A 19429-nucleotide genomic window follows, 5' to 3' on the forward strand; every position below is an offset into this window, starting at 1 on the left:
AGTTAGGTTAGGAGCACCATGCAGCAACCTCACACCTTGTGTGATGATAAGAGAATAAATGTGATTATATTCAGCTTGCTCAGGCACTGAGATATGAGAACGCTCAATTAACAGTCAAGCTAAACAAATCACTTACTGTATTCATCTTTTTATTGACAATATAGCCAGAGCTAGAGAAAGGATTTGTTGGAGTCTATCATATTAATAAATACAATAATTTAATTGTAAAAGAAAACAGTTGGGAAGTCTTAGCAGAAATCTCTAGAGGAAAGGGACTCTTGGAATACAATCTGGTTGTATATAAGAAGACTGCCAAGGAGGAAAACTGGACAGTCCAGATACCGGTGGTTGAGATGAGGGATTCTGCAGAAAGGAAAGCAAATCATCTGTGTTGCTCTTTTGAGGTAAAAACTCTGAAGAGCAAGGCATTAAAAATGAAGAAGAAATTGAACTGGGTAACCAATCTTAGGCAAAGAGAATAATTGGCAACATCTTGATTTTAGCTACTGATTTGAGACTGGTTACCCTAGGCCAAAAATGGCCCTTTCTTAGAAGAAAGGCAGGTTGAGTGCCTGAGGCAGGCCAAGGTAAGAATGCTGCTGTATAGTGGGTTCCTTGTACCAGCACCAACCACTAGCCCTTGACAGGAGAGATGAGATGTAAGAATTATCTTTAGCATGATAAGGGAAAGGGAGTTAAAAGCTGAGAAGAGTAAAGAAGAATGGAGCTACATGAAGAAAGCTAATAATATAAGAACAAGAAGGAAACAGAACCAGCACTAATATCTTGACTTTCAGCCTTTTTCCATTTTTTCATGTCTGATGAGGCAAAAATAACTGAGCAGGGACTTCCACTTCCAAGCTACTGGAGTGAAATGTAGACTGACTTGCTCATCACGGTCAATGTGTTATCAGCAGTCTTACTGAGGATTTTATTTATGTCTCGACGTAATGAACTTGTCTACTTTGTCAGTACAGTAGAGACATTCATGTACTCCAATGACAGTGATGACAACAGTTTCAGGAATCTACTGAATATAGACTTGGGAAGCACAAAATATGAAAAGGAAGTCCCCCCTCCAGACAAAAGATGCAGGCAAATTTAAGCGCTTAAGAACAAAGAAAAAGATGAGATTTAAAAAAAAATCAGAGACGACTGACTATTGAGGCAGGCACATATTCCTCCTTTTGCTGAAGTGGGGTGCGAGGCATTTAGGCTTACTGGTTTTAAGTGGTGTTGATAAGTTTTATAAAACATGAAGATGGCAAAGGCTTCAGCTTAAGTTTCTTTTTACTAAATTTACTTAAGACCTCAAACTCTTGTGCTTGCAATAACTTTCTAAAAGCAGAAGTAGTGTTGCGTTTTATTACCTTAATAAACTATTCACCTCTTTGAAACAAGTAATTTTTACTGTGCTATCTAACAGCTGAACCAGTGGCACAAAATTGAGATGGTATTTACTGCAGCAAGGTCCCTGTAAATCAAAATCTGAGCTTTATGTAAAAATCTTATTTATAAAAAGTACAATACTAAGTACAGTGAGAATGGAGCCTGGAGCAGCAGTGCTCCCTGGCAGGGCCGTGTAGAAGTGGCTTTTGCTACAGTGCTTGCTTAATGGCACAAGTGAAAAGCTAAATAAGGCAAACACTTTAAGAGGCAGTTTTCTGTAAACTTCTTGGGGTGGGGGCCTTTCTCTCTTGGGACAAATGCTGATTTGGGATGGGTAAGATCAGAAGGTATGACATTTGGCTATACCTGACACATCACATCACAGATTAGGACAGCTCCTGCTGGCTGATACCAGTTTACTTCTTTTTAGGAGAGAGGTTATCACTGTAGCCGTCTGCCTTTAACTGTTACAATGTGCAGTGTCCAGCTTCTACCCCCTATGGAGGAAATCACCTCCATAATCTTTCTTACTGAAAGATACAAAATAAGCTAAGTAAACAGAAAAGTTTCCTTAGCTTAAAGCTCCATAAGAACCCTACAATGATTACTAAGCTACTTTGTAAGGGGTATGTAGCTCGACAAATGCTTTAACTAGAATATGTATTCCCTCCCACTTGGTACCCAGTAGTGATAAACTCTAATGACACTTGGAAAACAAACTGATCTTGAGGAATTTTGGCTTCTTCTCATGTTCTCACTTGGAACTTCCCAGCTTTTGTGACATATTTGACTCCTTTAAACGGCTTATATTTCTCCCCATACATGTCTAAGCGGTTTACTTTCAAGCCTGTGTCAAAAAGAAGAGGTAAGGAAAGGAAAAAATTATCTTCCTGATCATAAGAACCAACACAATATTTGTTTAACAATGCGCACTTATCAGTAAATCTATATTAACCAATGTCCCTTCTACCATTCATGCTTTATGGCACTGTGAGGGTATGGTTTTGGTGAAAACTCCCATGTGGACAGGAGAATGTCTTTAAGGAAAATTCCATTTTGTCTGAGTATGACTGTATCCCTCTTTGGTGCCTAACTGAAGGTAGGAGTAAGGGGAAGCTCTGTGAAATAACGTGGTCCCCAAAATCACCAGTACCTGAGAGGTTGGTCACACAGTGTAAAGGCAAACCAAACCTGTTGCTCTTTCTAGACAGGGAATGTTAATTACCATTCTAAGTTCCCAATAGTTGAGCTCAGCAAAACTCAAATTACCCTTAAACAAGTACATGGTTACCTGAAATAGCAAGCTGTTGGATCTTGAACTGTATGTTGAGGCTTGGATTCTCTTCTGGCTTGGGTGCTCCAGACTGTAAATTAACCAGTCCTTTAAGATTTGGGAGCTTCTGTGGAGTAATTTTTCCCACATCCCATGTTAGTACCTTAAAAACAAAATAAAAGCCAAAAAAACACCTGAACCACTTGGTAAAGACAAATATTCCATCAACTTCAGTACAAAACGAAGCAGAGTCTTAGAAACAAGAGACTTGGAAATCTACACAGTTTTACCACTAATTGGTTCTGTGACCTTGAACAGAAAGGAAGAATGGAGAACCAACATTTGTTGAATATCAACTTTTGAAATATAGCACTGTGCTTAGCACTACTCATACATTATTTCATAATAACATCTAAATTAGGTTATGTCTTTTTTTTTTTTTTTTTTTTTACAAAGGAAGAAATTAAGGCTTAGATTTAGAGATTAAGTGACTCACTCAAGGTTACAAAGCTAGAGACAAGGTGGGATTTGAACCTAAGACTGATTTATAGTATTTTTTCCATTATACCACTTTCTTTACTTTTCCCTGGGCCTGTTTATTTTTCATAACATTAGAATGGCTTAGATTGGTGTTTCTAAACTTTGTTCAAATGAAATCTTTAGTATAGAAGCTTAATGGTAGATGAAAGTAAAGCCGTTATAGCTGAAGATGGGGTTAAGGGCCAAGGATCTTCACTTCCTAGTCTTGAGTGATCTCTGGGGAGGTTCTTCAAATCCTTAGGACTGGGCTGGATGATCTTTAACATTCTATTATATCATTCAGAGATACATACGCCTTTTCATTTATCAGGCAGCTCATCAGTGATTCTGTTGTTGAAAAGAATCATATTTTTTAACACAAGCAAGGTGAGAGAAAATTCATCTTTTATAGCTTCTCTGAAAACTGTCTGCTAGAAACATGTACATGTAGGGTGAGGAAGCAGCTTTCCTGGTTCAACATCCCCTATGAAAGGGTATGAAATGATGCTTTTAAACTAAAAGGGAAGAGAAAGGTCCTAATGATCAACTTCCAGAGAAAATTTGACAATTACTAGACTCTAACATAGTCTTATCTCCACATTATGCTTTTCTCTTTTTAAAAAGCTTTTCCATCTTCTTTCTCATTAGATCGTGGAAGGAGTCTCCAAATTATCAATGGTTAAGTAAAGATACACTCTGAAATCTCAGTGGTGCAGTCTATTCTGTTCACCTTGTCATTAGCAGATTCAAGATTCTCTCCACAGCCAAGGGCAGAAGCACAGCACAGTAGGTTCTCTAGGTTTTGGTAGGAACTTTAGTTTTTGTTTTTTTTTTAAAAGATTTATTTTATTTATTTCTCTCCTCTTCCGCCCTCCCCCCCAGTTGTCTGTTCTCTGTGTCCATTTGCTGCATGTTCTTCTTTTTGTTTGCTTCTGTTGTTGTCAGCGGCACGGGAATCTGTGTTTCTTTTTGTTGCGTCATCTTGCTGCGTCAATTCTCCGTGTGTGCGGCACCATTCCTGGGCAGGCTGCACTTTCTTTCGCCCTGGGTGGCTCTCCTTACAGGGCGCACTCTTTGCGCGTGGGGCTCCCCTACGCGGGGGACACCCCTGCATGGCGGGGGACTCCTTGCGTGCATCAGCACTGCACATGGGCCAGCTCTACATGGGTCAAGGAGGCCTGGGCCTTGAACCACGGACCTCCCCCATGTGGTAGATGGGCGCCCAAGCCACTGCGCCAAGTCCACTTCCCGGAACTTTAGTTCTGAACAAGATACTGCCACATCCCATTCCTCCCCCCTGTCCCCCAATCACAAAATAAAGATTACAGAAACACTTGCTCACTCTTGATCTGAAGTGGCTGTACCTTGGTGACTGGATCAAATGTATAGCTGCCTTGTGTTGGTGTCAGGTTCATATTCAGCACAACTTTTGGCATGTGAACTGTCACTGTAATTCCTTCAATAGTTTTTCCCATATTCTGCTTTGGTCCAATGGTAATATCAAATCTGCCACAAGAACTGTTCTCCTTAAAGCTGATGCTATGTTTCACATACACTGGAATTGCCACTAGACTAAAGAGAGAAGAAACAAAAGCATTTATACACAATTAATGGTGTGGGACAGCTCCAGAGGTGGCCTGAAAGCCTAGGTCCAGAGTATCCTTCCCTGTCTCCAACCCCAACTCTTGTGCCTTCAGTCTCCAGAGCTGTAAAATCAGTATCTGCATAAGGTAAAGCTGGGTACAGCACAATGTTCTCATACCATTGGATGGGAACTGTATGATTTCTGAGCAACAAGTATACAAATCAAGATAGAAATCTGAAGTTTAACTGCAGTATGAACAATTGAGGCAAATGGCCCTAGGTAAAAAAATGAATTAAGATCTCATAGAATAATTCAAAATTCTACAAACTAACTAAAGCAGTTCCTATGTGATGAGCCAAAACAAAAAACAAAACAATTCCTCTGCTTTTAAGTCCTATCCTGATATTACCCAAATACTTCATTCTGTTTTGAAAAGGACAAACCAGCTACAAATCACCATGTTAAACTGTTCATTTAAACTCAATAAAGAGAAGAGTGACTTTTTAAAGCTGGTTAGATAGGAGATGTCCTAGAGAGACATGGAAATAGGTTTGTCTCCTGCTGTTAGCAATGAAGTTTACAGCCGATGGTATAATTAAGATACGCCTTCATGGTTTGCTCAGGTCATGCATTTTCTAAATTCCTACTCTCAGCTATACATTTTACTATGGTCCCATTAACTACTACTCTATACTTTTAGATTCAAGGTACACTGATTACTTTAGACATGTATTTTAACCAATTTTCACTGGGTCTCCTGTGACATAGCTAAAGGGAGCAATGATGAACTCAGGTATCCAACTGCCAGATGAAATAGGAAAAGGTAAATTCTACCCATGACATTGGAAAATGATGGCAGATTCTGGATGCTCCATTAACCTACTTTTGTGAGCTGACACGGTATGATATTAGTCGGAAATTTCCATCTGGAGGAATAAATGACAAAACTCTTTCAGATTCCCAACGCTTGAACCTGATGCAGGGGTGGAAGCTGACATCATCCAGAAGCCTTGGGTTCTGCCAGGAAACAGGAGACAGCCATATTCATAGAGTAACTGTACACAGATATTATGAAAAATTATGTTCTTTAAAGACAAAACAATCATATAAAAGTTTATGATACTTTATAGTGTTTTATAGTGCTTTAAAAGTTTGCAAACACTTTATATATCCATATTTATATTTGAATCTCAAGAACTCTATGAGAAAAGGTGAGTAGTAGAATTTCCATTTCATAGATTAAAAAAATCAAAGTTCAAAGAGCTTAAGGTCAACACAAATTAGTGGAGGAGGACCAGAACTCATTTCTCTGGATTGTTCTTAACAAGAGTGATGCTGAATCTAAAATGATGTAAAAGTCCAATGCCCTTTCATATCAGTTGATAATTTTGTAAAAAAATGACACTGTAGATTTGTAGAAATAAACCAGCCAATTTAAGCTGTGTCTAGCACACTCAGGCAAAGCCCTTTCCTCAGCCTTTCCATAAAGGCCATTTTCATCATGTAAGCTATTGTCTTGGAAAGCCATACCAGGAATATTCTGAGATAATCCTTTGCAATCTTAAGATGCAAACCTGTCTCAGTAATTATCATTTATTTGGTGTTCCCTATATGTGGCTGGCATGCAAAGGGCTACAAAACAGGAGAGCAAAACTTACCATGAAAGAAAGGGAAAGATCAGGCATTCCAGACAGTTTAATGCAAGCATCAATGACCCCCTGAATTTCTGCAAAGACTGTAGATCCTGAAGAAAGAAAGAAAATGGTGATAGCATCAATGGAATCTGGGTCTGTACTAGAGTTATCACTATATCTGGAGTACTGGAGATCCTCCAAGGGTGTCAGACTTACTGAAAGCTTTGCACCTCTATTAACAGGTCAGTGGACAGAGGATCCATTTACACCAGGCCAGACAGCATCTTCACTGAGTGCCCTGGTCTGTACCTAACTCTGGTTGGAATGTAATTCAAAGGAAAATCAAACCTTTTTCCTTCATAGCATCACCCTTGTAAGACTGCTGGATATGAAGTTAAAATATTTCTAAATTCTAGAAACAAGTTTCTCAAGAAATGGACTAAGCTCCCTACTAATTTAAAAGAAATAAGAGCTATGATTTATTATTCTGTAGGATGTGATACATATAATGAAAAGGGCACACAGGAGAAGATATATTGGCAATAATTCACAATAACTCATCATCGTCATACCAACTAGCTATCTGAACTTAGGCAGGTCACTTAACCTTTTCTGGGCCTTAGTTGAATTACGTATTAAAATGGCAGATTGGATTACGTATTTTAAATAATAAAATTTTATGATTCTAATAGATTATTTTGTCTGGTTAAAAAAAGAGGCAGAAAGGGGACTCTAATAGTAGTACTGCACATAAAATTGAAGCTAAAGAATGATATATGAGGGAAGCAGATTTGGCTCAATGGATAGAGTGCCCACCTACCATATGGGAGGTCCAGGGTTCAAACCCAGGGCCTCCTGTCCCATGGTGAGCTGGCCCACGCGCAGTGCTGATGCGCGCAAGGAGTGCCGTGCCACGCAGGGGTGTCCCCCACATAGGGGAGCCCCATGCGAAAGGAGTGCGTCCCGGAAGGAGAGCTGCCTTGAGTGAAAAAAGTGCAGCCTGCCCAGGAGTGGCATCACACACACACACAGAGCTGATGCAGCAAGATGACGCAACAAAAAGATTCCCGGTGCTGCTGACAAGACTGTAAGTAGATACAGAGGAACACACAGCAAATGGACACAGAAAGCAGACAACTAGGGGAGGGGGGGGGGAAGAGGGGAGAGAAATAAAAAATAAATCTTTAAAAAATAAGAATGATATATGATAGATGCTCAATAAATGTTAGAATGAATAAATGGCAATAAGAAGAGGTATATAGGGAAAAGACTGGATTAAACGAAGATATCACAAAACCTCATTTAAAATGTTTTGGAAATCTCAACTAAAGTGGTTATGAAAATGATATATAACCCTGGGCAAAACAAACATTCTTAAACCATGAGAAATGAAATGCTTTTCTGCTTAAGCCATACTGCCAAGGGATTTCAATATTCTTACTGCTTGTGTCAGCCGAGTAAGACCATATGCACTCAATTACCTGATTTATCTATAATTGCATCTATTTCTTCAATGACATCAAAATAGGCTTCGTTGTTTGTATACTTTACCCCTGCCCGGCGCCATGGGATGTTGGATAGCTGCCCAGTGGGGAGTGTGTCCCCAACATTACTACTGCCTAGAAATCAGAAAAGGAGAAAGCAAAGCTGATGCATGAAATGGTCATCAAAAAACCTATTAACAGGAAAAAAAAAAAGAATGCTTAAGCTGCTTCTTCAATGTTTGGGCTTTTCTTTATTAAAGTTGTGGATAGTTTCCAGGAGAATTGTTGGAGACACAGCCATATCAACATGATCAAATTTCTAGAAGACAGAAATAGGCCATTTGGTCCTCTCTACCCGCCACGCCAGTTAAATCCATTTGCTTATCTTTTGCTTCCTGTGTGTTAGCAGTAACCTAACCTAATTTCAGCAGCTGAAAAACAAAATCTAACGCTACAAAAAGAGGCTGGTTGTTTAAAACCTGCTGATAAAATGTTTTCACTTAGTATACAGAATGATATCTAGGTCCTTTGGTATTCAGCTTAATTTTACATGAGATACTGCCAGGCAGACCTCAGTGGAGTAACTGAAGAACATACTTTAGCTTTCCCATTTTAAGGTCAGCATACCCATACGGCTACAATATGGCAAATGTTTAATATCTGGCTAATTTCCAGGAAAACTGACATAGGTCTGGAAATAAGTCTGGTTGTCTAAAATAACATAACTTGAGCTGTGACATTTAACATTTTGGTTACTTTCCATTTCAAAAGCAGAACATGCTTAATAAAGAAAATGTGGAAAGTTCAGAAAAGTGATAAAAAAACAGCCTATCTTCTAGTCATCAAAACATAACTACCATTAACATTTTGGTATATTTCTTTAGAATTTTCCCCCATACATAGGTTACAATTATTATTTTTTCTATTTTAATAATTATGTTTTTTTCTGATTGTACTTTTATATATAGTTGCAATCATACCATCTATATAATTTTATAGTCTGCTTATGGTTGGTGTTCCTGCCTCCAGTTTGTTGTCTTCCAGAATAATCTTCCAAAAACATTGCTCTACTTCCGTTATCATCTTACTCAAAAAACTTTCAATGTTCCTCCACCAGCTTTATAATTAAAGGTAAACATTTAGCCTAGCATTCAAGGACTTCCTCAGCTTTCCTTAAAACAGTCCTTGCTTCAGCTAAATGAATTAATATAACATCCCCTTAATAAAACTCAGTTTTTCATTTGTTTTTTCTCTCATACAGTTCTGTCTGTGGTGAATACTCTCATTCTTCCCATTCTTACTAAATTCTACTGATTCCCAGGGCCCTGCTCCAGGGTTACCTACTCTAATTCATCCACTGAACTATTCTCTTGAACTTTATAATATACTGCCTTATGAACCTGTCATATTCTTTCATTCTATATTTCAATAACTTTTTTCTGACTATAAAATACATTTCAGAAAATTAGGAAGTGTAAAGCAAAAATAAAGATTATCTGTATTTCCTTACCAGGAGTTAATAAATAGAAACATTTTTTTTTGTGTGTGCATATTATATATAATTGAGAAATTAAAATACATCTTCTGCATAGATGTGGAGGAGATATACTCTGTGGTGAAGTCTTAAATTTTCTACAATCTAGTAATTGTGTAGTTGCAACATAATGGCATATTAAAATGTAGGTTTATAATCAGACTAAATGTTCCTCTAAGTTAACTCATGTACTGGCTTTTTTAGGGTTAACTGGTAAAATTCAGTTTTGTTATTTAGTGTTAAATAATAGTAATAATATTGTTGTGGTCTGATGGAAAAACCTACAACAAAAGAGTAATAAACAAAAGTTCTTTATCATGTAAGACCTAGCCTTTATCCATGAAAAGAAATATACATCTATTTTGATATCACCACTACTTCAATTCTGGCCAAATTTACTACCTTAATAATCTGTCACAAAATAAGCAGCAATGAGTTGTTTATAAAGTTTTAACTGCTCAGTTCCTAATAGAATGTTTTTGCCTTACCTGTAATAGAGTTGACGACAGAACGTAGAATTGTTGGTGGTTTAATCAGTTCTTTCAAAATGTTAGATTCAGTAGCCAGTGGAAATCCATTGTCTAACATTTCTTCCAAGAGCTCATATACTATGACCACATTATCCTTAATTGCAGCCTCTGAACACTCACCAAAGTAGTCCTAACAAAACAAACATAATTTATACAATGGAAGGCGCAGGGAGGCTTGCTAAGTACTTTTTGTTCTGAGGGTAAACTTACATTAGCATAATTCACTGTCTAAGATGTTGAAAATATGTAAAATGGGAAAAAAACCTCTATAGTTCCTGATACCAATCCTCAATATTTTGTTAGTATTTTTAGACAAATTAATTCCTGTTAAATTTAGACAAATGAATTCCTGTTAAATATTGTGTCAGAAATTCACTGAAATACTCAACAGGAACGTGAGCTATAAAGTACATTTGCCCTGATTAGCTAGCTACCCAAAACACATATAAATAAATTTAAAATCATTTGTACATTCAGTCAGATGAGAAAAATAACAAAATCTAAGTATTAGAGTTCATAACTGATATAAATCTTGGAATCATCCAGAGAATTGAATGTGGAGGGCACTATTGTTTCCTGAGGACATAATTTGTTAAACACACACACACATATGAATGAAAACATGGCTTCCATGACTAGGAGATTGTACTGTTTTCCTAAAGTAGTCATATGTGCCACAGTACACCTTTCAGAAATGAGTTTATGAATATACTTAACTGAAAAGAGGAACAAACAAGAGAGTGAGAAAGACTGAGACTACACATCAAAAGCTGTTTAAGTGGGGGAATAGATGTGGCTCAAGCAGTTGAGCACCCACCTCCCAGGTAGGAGGTCCTGGGTTTGGTTCCCGGTACCTCCAAAAGACTACAAACAACAAGCAAAAACAATGAGCAGACAATGAGGGAAAAAACACAACAAGCAGATGAGAAAAAAACCAAAAACAGGGAAGCGGACTTTGGCCCAGTGGTTGGGGCGTCCGTCTACCATATGGGAGGTCCGCGGTTCAAACCCCGGGCCTCCTTGACCCGTGTGGAGCTGGCCATACGCAGCGCTGATGCGCGCAAGGAGTGCCCTGCCACGCAAGGGTGTCCCCCGCGTGGGGGAGCCCCACGCGCAAGGAGTGCGCCCATGAAGAAAGCCGCCCAGCGTGAAAAGAAAGAGCAGCCTGCCCAGGAATGGCGCCACCCACACTTCCCGTGCCGCTGATGACAACAGAAGCGGACAAAGAAACAAGACGCAGCAAATGGACACCAAGAACAGACAACCAGGGGAGGGGGGGAAATTAAATAAATAAATAAATCTTTAAAAAAAAAAAAAAAAAAAAAAAACCAAAAACAAAACCAAAAAAAAAAAAAACAATGAGCAAAACAATGAGCAAACAATGAACAGACAACAAGCAAAATAAAATAAGCAGGGAGATGTAGCTCAAGGAGTTGAGTGCCTATCTCCCACATGAGAGGTCCTGGGTTCAGTTCCCAGTACCTCCTAAAAGAAAGACAAGGAACAAAAATAACGAGTGCAAACAATGAGCAAAAATTAGCAAGCAACCATGGGGTGGGGGGAGGAGGGAGGTGTTTAACTGAAGAATATCATCATGTGTCTTACCCTCAAACTAACATGGGAAATTTGAGTTCTAAAGGTCTGATGAATAACCAACCTGAAAAGTGTCAGCAACTCGATGTAGGAACTCAATTACAAAGAGAGGTGGCACTTCAGTCTGTATGACAGAAACAAAGAAGAGCTTGTCCCGGTAGATACTGATGAGGTAGTGGTGAGGTGTTGGAATGACAGGTGGTACATTTTCAACATCTGCAGCTTTCTCTTGAGCTTCAAAGAAATAATCACAGACAGACTGGCTCACAACACTTTTCCAGTGCTTTTCTAGAAATATGTCACCGGAACAGTTTATGAGAAATAGACTGTGGATCATTTTCTGTGGGGGGAAAAAGTTTAAATTGATTATATATCAAAAAGTATTCTTACATTACATTGACACTAAAATAAAAGACATTACAAGAAAATTACAGATGAATTTCCTTACAAATAAAGATGCAAAAATCCTTCACTAGGCAATCTAGTTCAGCAACAAATAGAAAAGATTATACATCATGACCAGTGGAATTTATTCCAGGAATGAAAGTTTGATTAAAAAAAAAAATCAGGGAAGCAGACTTGGCCCAATGGATGGGGCATCCGCCTACCCCATGGGAGGTCCGTGGTTCAAACCCTGGGCCTCCTTGACCCGTGTGGAGCTGGCCCATGCGCAGTGCTGATGCGCTCAAGGAGTGCCCTGCCAAGCAGGGGTGTCCCCCGCGTAGGGGAGCCCCACGTGCAAGGAGTGCACCACATAGGGAGAGTCGCCCAGTGTGAAAGAAAGTGCAGCCTTCCCAAGAATGGTGCCACACACACGGAGAGCTGACACAGCAAGATGATGCAACAAAGAGACACAGATTCCCGGTGCTGCTGATAAGGATGGAAGTGGTCACAGAAGAGCATGCAGTGAATGGACACAGAGAGCAGACAACTGGGGTGGGGGAAGGGGAGAGAAAAAAAATCTTAAAAAAAAATCAATGTAATACAATAGTAATAGAATGAATTAAGGACAAAAACCATCATCATCTCAAAAGGTACAGAAAAGGCATTTGACAAAATCTAACACCATTACATGAAAAAACTCTTAAACTAGGAATAGAAAAGAATGTCCTCAACCTGATGAAGGGCACCTATGAAATCCCCCACAGCCAGCATCATACTTAATGGTGAAAGACCAAAAGCTTTCCCCATAATATCAAGAAAAAGACAAGGATGTCTACTCTCACCACTTCTGTTAAACATTGTACTGGAGGGCCTAGCAAGGGCAATGAGGCAAGAAAATGATATAAAAGGCTTCCAGATTGGAAAGGAGGAAGTAAAACTATTCCTATTTGCAGATGACATGATCTTGTATACAGAAAACCCTAAAGTATCCACACACACACAAAAACTATTAGAGCTAAAAAATAAGTTCAGCAGGATGTAGGGTATAAGATAGACATATAAAAATTATTCTATTCCTATACATTAACATTAACAATTTGAAAATGAAATAAAAAAACAATTTCACTTACAAGTAGATCAAGGCGACTAGTAGAATGAAAGTTACAAAACATTGTTGAAAGAAACTAAAGAAGACCTAACTAAATGTAAAGACTTCCATGTTCATGGATTGGAAGATTTAATATTGTTAAGATGACAATACAACAAAAATCGAGCTACAGAATCAGTTCAACCCCTATCAAAATCCCAGCTGCTTTATTTTATGAAAATTGAAGGGTGATCCTAAAATTCATGTGGAAATGCAAGACAATCAGAATATCCAAAACAAAAAGAACAAAGTTGCAGGCCACACACTTCCCAATGTCAAAACTTACTATTAAGCATCAGTAATCAAAACTGTGGAACTGGCATAAGGATAGACATATAGACCAATGGAATATAAGTGAGAGTCCAAAAATAAGCCCTTACATATAAGGTCAACTGATTTTTGGCAAGGGTGCCAAGACCATTCAATGGGGAAAGAAGAGTCTCTTCAACAAATGGTGCTGTGACAGTAGGATAACAACATGGGGAAGAAAAAAAAAGAAGTTGCATGGACTACTATTTCGCACCATATACAAAAATTAAGTCAAACTAGATAAAAGCTTAAATGTAAGTGCCAAAACTATAAAATTCTTAGAAGAAAACAGGCATAAATCTTTATGCTCTTGGATTAGGCAATAGCTTTTCAGCTATGTCACCAAAAGTACAAACAATAAAAGAAACTGCTAACCTGGACTTCATCAAACTTAAATACTTTTATATCTCAAAGGACACTATCAAGAAAGTGAAAAGACAACCCACAGAGTGGAGAAAATATTTGCATATCATATATCTGACAAGGGCTACTATCCAGAATATATAAACAAGTTTTAAAACTCAAAATGAAAATACAAATAACCCAATTAAAATACGGGTAAAGGATCTGAATAGACATTTCTCCAAAGAATATATACAAATGGCATGTACCCCCATTTAGAGGTTTTTAATCTTAATCCACATTCCTGCGTGTGTGACTCCTCTGTAAATAGAACCTCTTGAAGACATTATTTTTAGTTGAGGTGTGGCCAAATTGAAGCAGGATGGGTGTTAATTAGGATTATTGGAAGCCTTTAAAGACCACTGGAGAAGACTAAGAACATCACTATGTGATGGAAGATTGCCCACACCAAACCCAGAAGAAAGCAAGCCTTGCCTATATCTAGATTTTGGACTCTTTCTTTCTTTCCTTTTTTTTAAAAAAGATTTATTTTTTATTTATTTCTCTTTCTCCCCCTCTCCCCCCAGTTGTCTCTCTGTGTCTATTCGCTGTGTGTTCTTCTGTGTCTACTTGTATTCTTGTCAGCGACACCGGGAATCTTTGTCTTTTTTTGTTGCATCATCTTGTTGTGTCAGCTCTCTGTGTGTGCGGCACCATTCCTGGGCAGGCCCTTTCTTTGAGAGGGGCGATTCTCCTTACAGGTTGCACTCCTTGCGCATGGGGCTCCCCTATGTGGGGGACACCCTGTGTGGCACGGTACTCCTTGTGTGCATCAGCATTGTACGTGGGCCAGCTCACCACATGGGTAAGGAGGCCCTGGGTTTGAACCCTGGACCTCCTGGGGTAGGCGGACGCTCTATCAGTTGAGTTAAATCCTCTTCCCTGGACTATTTCTTGCCTCAAAATCATGAGCCAATCATTTCCCATTATTTAAGTCAACCCATTGTGTGGTATTTGTCAGAACAGCCTGGCAAACTATGACATCAGGGAAATGCAAATAAAAGCCATGTGAGAGACAATTTCACACCCGCTAGGATAGCTATATAATCAAAAAGGCAGACAACAAGTGCTAGAAAGAATGTGGAGAAATTGTAACCCTCACACATTAATGGTAAGAATGTAAAATGGTGCAGGCACAGTGGAAAACTGTTTGGCAGTTCCTCAAAAAAGTTAAAAATAGAGTTACCTGATGATACTCCTAGATATATATCAAAAGAATTGAAAACAGGTACTCAGGGAAACGGACTTGGCCCAGTGGTTAGGGCGTCCGTCTACCACATGGGAGGCCCGCGGTTCAAACCCCAGGCCTCCTTGACCCGTGTGGAGCTGGCCCATGCGCAGTGCTGATGCGCGCAAGGAATGCCCTGCCACGCAGGGGTGTCCCCTGCGTAGGGGAGCCCCACGCGCAAGGAGTGCGCCCATAAGGAGAGCCGTCCAGCGCAAAAGAAAGTGCAGCCTGCCCAGGAATGGCACTGCCCACACTTCCCAAGCTGCTGACGACAACAGAAGCAGACAAAGACACAAGATGCAGCAAATAGACACAGAGAACAGACAACCGGGGGAGGGGGGAGGAATTAAATAAATAAATCTTTTAAAAAAAAAAGAAAAAAAAGAAAACAGGTACTCAAATACTTACGTGTATGTTCATAGCAGCACTATTCATAATACCAAAAGGTGCAAGCAACCCAAATATCTATCAAGAGATCAATGTACAGGGAAGTGGACGTGGCTCAACTGATAGAGTGTCCACCTACCACACAGGAGGTACAGGGTTTGATATCCAGGGCCTCCTGGCCCATGTGGTGAACTGACCCACATGCAGGGCTGCCATGTGTAAGGAGTGCTGTGCCACGCAGGGGTGCCCCCCGTGTAGGGGTGCCCCATGTGTAAGGAGTGCGCCCCGCAAGTCACACCATGTGAAAAACGCAGTCCACCCAGGAGTGGCGCGGCACACCCGGAGAGCTGACAAAGCAAGATGACGCAACAAAAAAGAGACACAGATTCCTGGTGCTGCCTGACAAGAATGCAAGTGGACACAGAATAACACGCAGCGAATGGGCACAGAGAGCAGACAATGGGAGGGGAAAGAGGGAAGGAGAGAGAAATAAATAACATAAATCTTAAAAAAATAACAAACCAAGAAATGAATGGATAAACAAAATGTGGTATATAAACAGGGAATATTAGTCATAAAAAGTAATGAGTTACAGATACATGTTACAACATGAACTTCAAAACATGTTAAAGAAGCCAGTCACAAAAGATCACACATTGTATGATTCCATTTGTATGAAATCTCCAGAATATGTAAATTCAGAGAGATAGAAAGTAGGTTAGTGGTTGCCAGGGGCTGGGGTTGGGGTGGGGATAAGGGATGAGAAAGAGGGGTGAATGGTAATTGCTTTGCTGTTTCTTTTGAGGTGATGAACATTGTCTGAACTGGACAAAGGTCATGGTTGTAAAACCCTGTGAATATACTAAAAACTACTGAATTATATATATTTAAAATGATGAATTTCATGGTATGTAAATTGTATCTCAATTAATAAAAACTATTCTTAACACCTTGAGCCATATAAATCCACTCTCACGTACATATTCAACAGAAATGTATACACAAGGGCACGAAAAATAAGTATATGAGTATTTCTAACAGCCCAAATCTACCACAACCCAAATGTTTACTAATACTACAATGGAAAAAATAACTAACATTTATAAAATAAAACATTACAGAGCAATGAAAATGAAGTAAACATGTATGGCTCTTATAAACATAATGCGGAACAAACAAAACTAGATACAAAAGAATACATACTGTATGATTCCATTTATATGAAGATCTAGAACAGGCAAAACTAATATGGTACAAGAAATCAAATGGAGGAGAGTGGAAGTAGTGACTGAGAGGGGGATAGAAGAGTGGTCTTCTGTGGTTCTGATGTTTTATTTCTTGATCTCAGTAATATTTACAAGTTGTGTTCATTTTGTGATAATTCATTGGGTTTTATGTTAATACTTATATACTTACCTGAGTATAAGTTATATCAAAATAAAAAAGTCTATTTTCTCTGCCGTATGGAGAACAGTGGAAAAATGTCTAATTAACTTGTCTCTTTTATGTGGATAGCATCAGTATCAGATGTTTAATCTAGGTGTCTAATCATTCAACATTAATAGTACTGTATAATAAATGCAGCCTGAGGAGAAAGAGTTTACTATCTCTGAAATTACCTTCTGTGCATGGCAATAAATTCCAATGAAATAAGGAAGGAAGGCTTTCCAGAACTGATTCATTCAGTTCTGTTGACACAGAAAACAATGACATCAACCTGACCAGTTCTTTTTGGAGGAAATGAAGTCATTTATTTTATGAAAGCACTGACATTTAAAGACTATATGGTGATGAGTTCCCCTTCCCATTTGACATATGTTCAGTAGTTATCAAGTAAATAATACTAAGACATTTGCTTTAGTAACTACTTATATTAATGAAGTCTAAATAGTTTAGGGTTCCTGTTTATTAGGAATAAAAAATGTGTTTTTATTCAAAGCTATCTGTTTAAGCAAGCAATCAACTTGTGTTGGTAGCAATAAACCCTAACACCTCAGGCTTGGGACCTGCTAAATTTTCCCACTGTATCCAGTCAGATGCTTGCTTAGTAGGTTTGCTTTGTGTTAGACATATTTCTATTTTGGTATTTGTGATGGTTAAGTTCATGTGTCTACCTGGCTAGATTATGGTGCCCAGTTGTTTGATCAAGCAAGCACTGGTCTCACTGTTACTGTGAGGATCTATCATGGATTTCAATTATCACTAAGTTGAGTGCATTTACGGCTGATTCCATCTATAATCAACTTAAGAGAAGACCTTCAGTGATGAGAGAAGTCTCATCCAATCATCTGAAGGCCTTAAAGGGAAAACATGATTACAACACTTAGAAGGGAGAATTTCAATCTCTACTTCAGCCAGGCAGCTTCTCCTGGGAAATTCCTTGAAAACTTTTATTGAGTTCTCAACTTGTGGTCTGCCCTATGGAACTTGAATTTGCCCTGGTTGTGTGAGCCAGTTTTTATAATAAATCTCTTAATATTTATATCTCTTTATCTCCTGTTGGTTCTTTTACCTTGGAGAACCCTGACTAATACAGTATTAAAACCCACAATAAGTGGGTTTAAATCTTGGCTCTGACACTCATTGCGTGATCTAAGCTAACTGACTACCATATTGGACATTTCTGCATTGAACGTGTTTCCGATAATTAGTCCCTAAGGGCAGGTAAGAGCAGGAGTTCCAGATTCAACTGGATCCTACATGGGCTTTCAAGTTTAATTCTCAAGCTTTTAATTTTTTTCTTCAATTCATTCTACCATCTCCACCTAAACTTTTCAAATTCGATATATTCCAAACTAAACACATCATCCGTTCTTCTCAAAATTCCTCAAGTGAGAGCTCCTAATTTTATAGAGGAATCACCCTCTTGGTCACCTTGGCCATAAACTTTAAATTCAATCCAAAGCCCCATATCCAACCAGTCACATCTCATAATATTTCCGTACTCCCTGTCACCTCTGAGGTAGCTCCCCGTAACCTCCTCACGGTATTTTCCACCCCAGGCGCATCCAGGCGCCATCCTCCAACAGGACGTCCGCTCAGCTGTCAGGGGTTTTGTTCTACAAAGTGGAAGCCTGCACCTGAGGTGCGAATCGTGGGCGCTTTAGTTCAGTGTGTGTGACAAGATCTTTCTCCCGAGCCAGAGCGTGAAGAAAGACCCTAAATAACTTGAACCTCGCTGGCCCGAGGAGCTGAGAACACCCGGCTGCAGGTGCACCGCTTCCTTCCGGCCCTGCTGGCAAGAAAGCACTGGAGGTCGGGAGGGAGGCGCGGCCCCTACGCACAGCACGGGAGACGCTCCCGCCACCTAAGCTGGAAACAGGAGCCCCAGGTATTAGGCCTACTCCCCATTTTCCAAGTCGTTCCCAGAGTGCAGACTTCCACCCCTCACACTCACCCCGGTACCTGGTCCCGTCAGTGATTCGGCGCCAGGTCCTCTCCCGACCTAGGCAGAGATAGCTGAGAAGGCCGTAAGGACCCAACAGTTGGAGTGCCCAGGAGATTGCCTGACTAACAGCTTCAAAGACACGGACTCGGTCTGCAGTATTGGAAAGATTAAATAAGCCGAAAGAAGTTAAATGAGAGGAAAGACGTTTCTTGAGATTGAGGATCTAAATCTTCTAGGTCATCCAGGATCTAGAAGAACGGGGATTTCGTACCTTCTAGACGCAGGCACTCATCCGCGGCCTAACTCAGTCTGGGGTCCCCTACAGGCGGGGGGGCGGAGTCAGGAGGGGCGGGGTATTGACTGTGGGGCCGATGTTACCCATCGGCCAATGGTTGTGGACCGCAGAGGCACGGACTGGGCGGGGCCTGAGGAGGCGGGGAGAGGGGCGTGCTTTGGAGGAAAAGAGGCGGTGATGCGGGAGGGGCGGGGCGCACCGGAGCAGAAGTGGGGTGGAAACGCGAAGATGGCAGCGGCCGAGGAAGAGCCGAAACCCAAAAAGCTGAAGGTGGAGGCGCCGCCAGCGCTGAGGTGAGCGCTGCCGGACGTGGGGAGGAGGGTGGCAGCGGCTGCCGCAGGCCAGCGC

At 40.0% G+C, this 19429-nt stretch overlaps 2 protein-coding genes across 5 annotated transcripts in view; one reads left to right on the plus strand and one right to left on the minus strand.

The window, feature by feature from the left end:
- Positions 1 to 132: 132 nt before the first annotated feature.
- Positions 133 to 19140, minus strand: AP3M1 (adaptor related protein complex 3 subunit mu 1). 3 transcript variants are annotated; one of them, XR_011649056.1, is made up of 10 exons: positions 19058 to 19140; positions 18796 to 18936; positions 11606 to 11881; positions 9907 to 10078; positions 7882 to 8019; positions 6425 to 6510; positions 5650 to 5783; positions 4524 to 4753; positions 2681 to 2825; positions 133 to 2236 (listed from the first exon to the last, which is right to left on the minus strand). XR_011649056.1 is itself a non-coding variant. In XM_071215870.1 (10 exons), exons 3-10 carry the CDS (start codon positions 11876 to 11878, stop codon positions 2136 to 2138), a joined length of 1257 nt encoding a protein of 418 aa, XP_071071971.1. In that variant the 5' UTR covers positions 11879 to 11881; positions 18804 to 18936; positions 19058 to 19138; the 3' UTR covers positions 133 to 2135. The 3 variants fall into 3 exon arrangements, 2 of the variants coding, with proteins under 2 accessions (XP_071071971.1, XP_004455143.1); XM_071215870.1 differs by having other exon boundaries at positions 4546 to 4753; positions 18804 to 18936; positions 19058 to 19138; XM_004455086.5 differs by having other exon boundaries at positions 4546 to 4753; positions 19058 to 19137.
- A 30-nt stretch (positions 19141 to 19170) lies between these two features.
- The window catches only part of ADK (adenosine kinase), a 573433-nt gene continuing 573174 nt past the window's right edge, over positions 19171 to 19429 (plus strand). The window contains exon 1 of one of the 2 annotated variants that reach the window (XM_004455088.4): positions 19171 to 19374. In XM_004455088.4, coding sequence (XP_004455145.2) covers positions 19175 to 19374 — 200 coding nt within the window. In that variant the 5' untranslated portion in view covers positions 19171 to 19174. The remainder of the gene's footprint in view (positions 19375 to 19429) is intronic. The other variant, XM_012523930.3, reaches the window with a different exon arrangement.

This window comes from Dasypus novemcinctus, chromosome 6 (genome assembly GCF_030445035.2).
Source record: "Dasypus novemcinctus isolate mDasNov1 chromosome 6, mDasNov1.1.hap2, whole genome shotgun sequence".
Classification (NCBI taxonomy): Eukaryota; Metazoa; Chordata; class Mammalia; order Cingulata; family Dasypodidae; genus Dasypus; species Dasypus novemcinctus.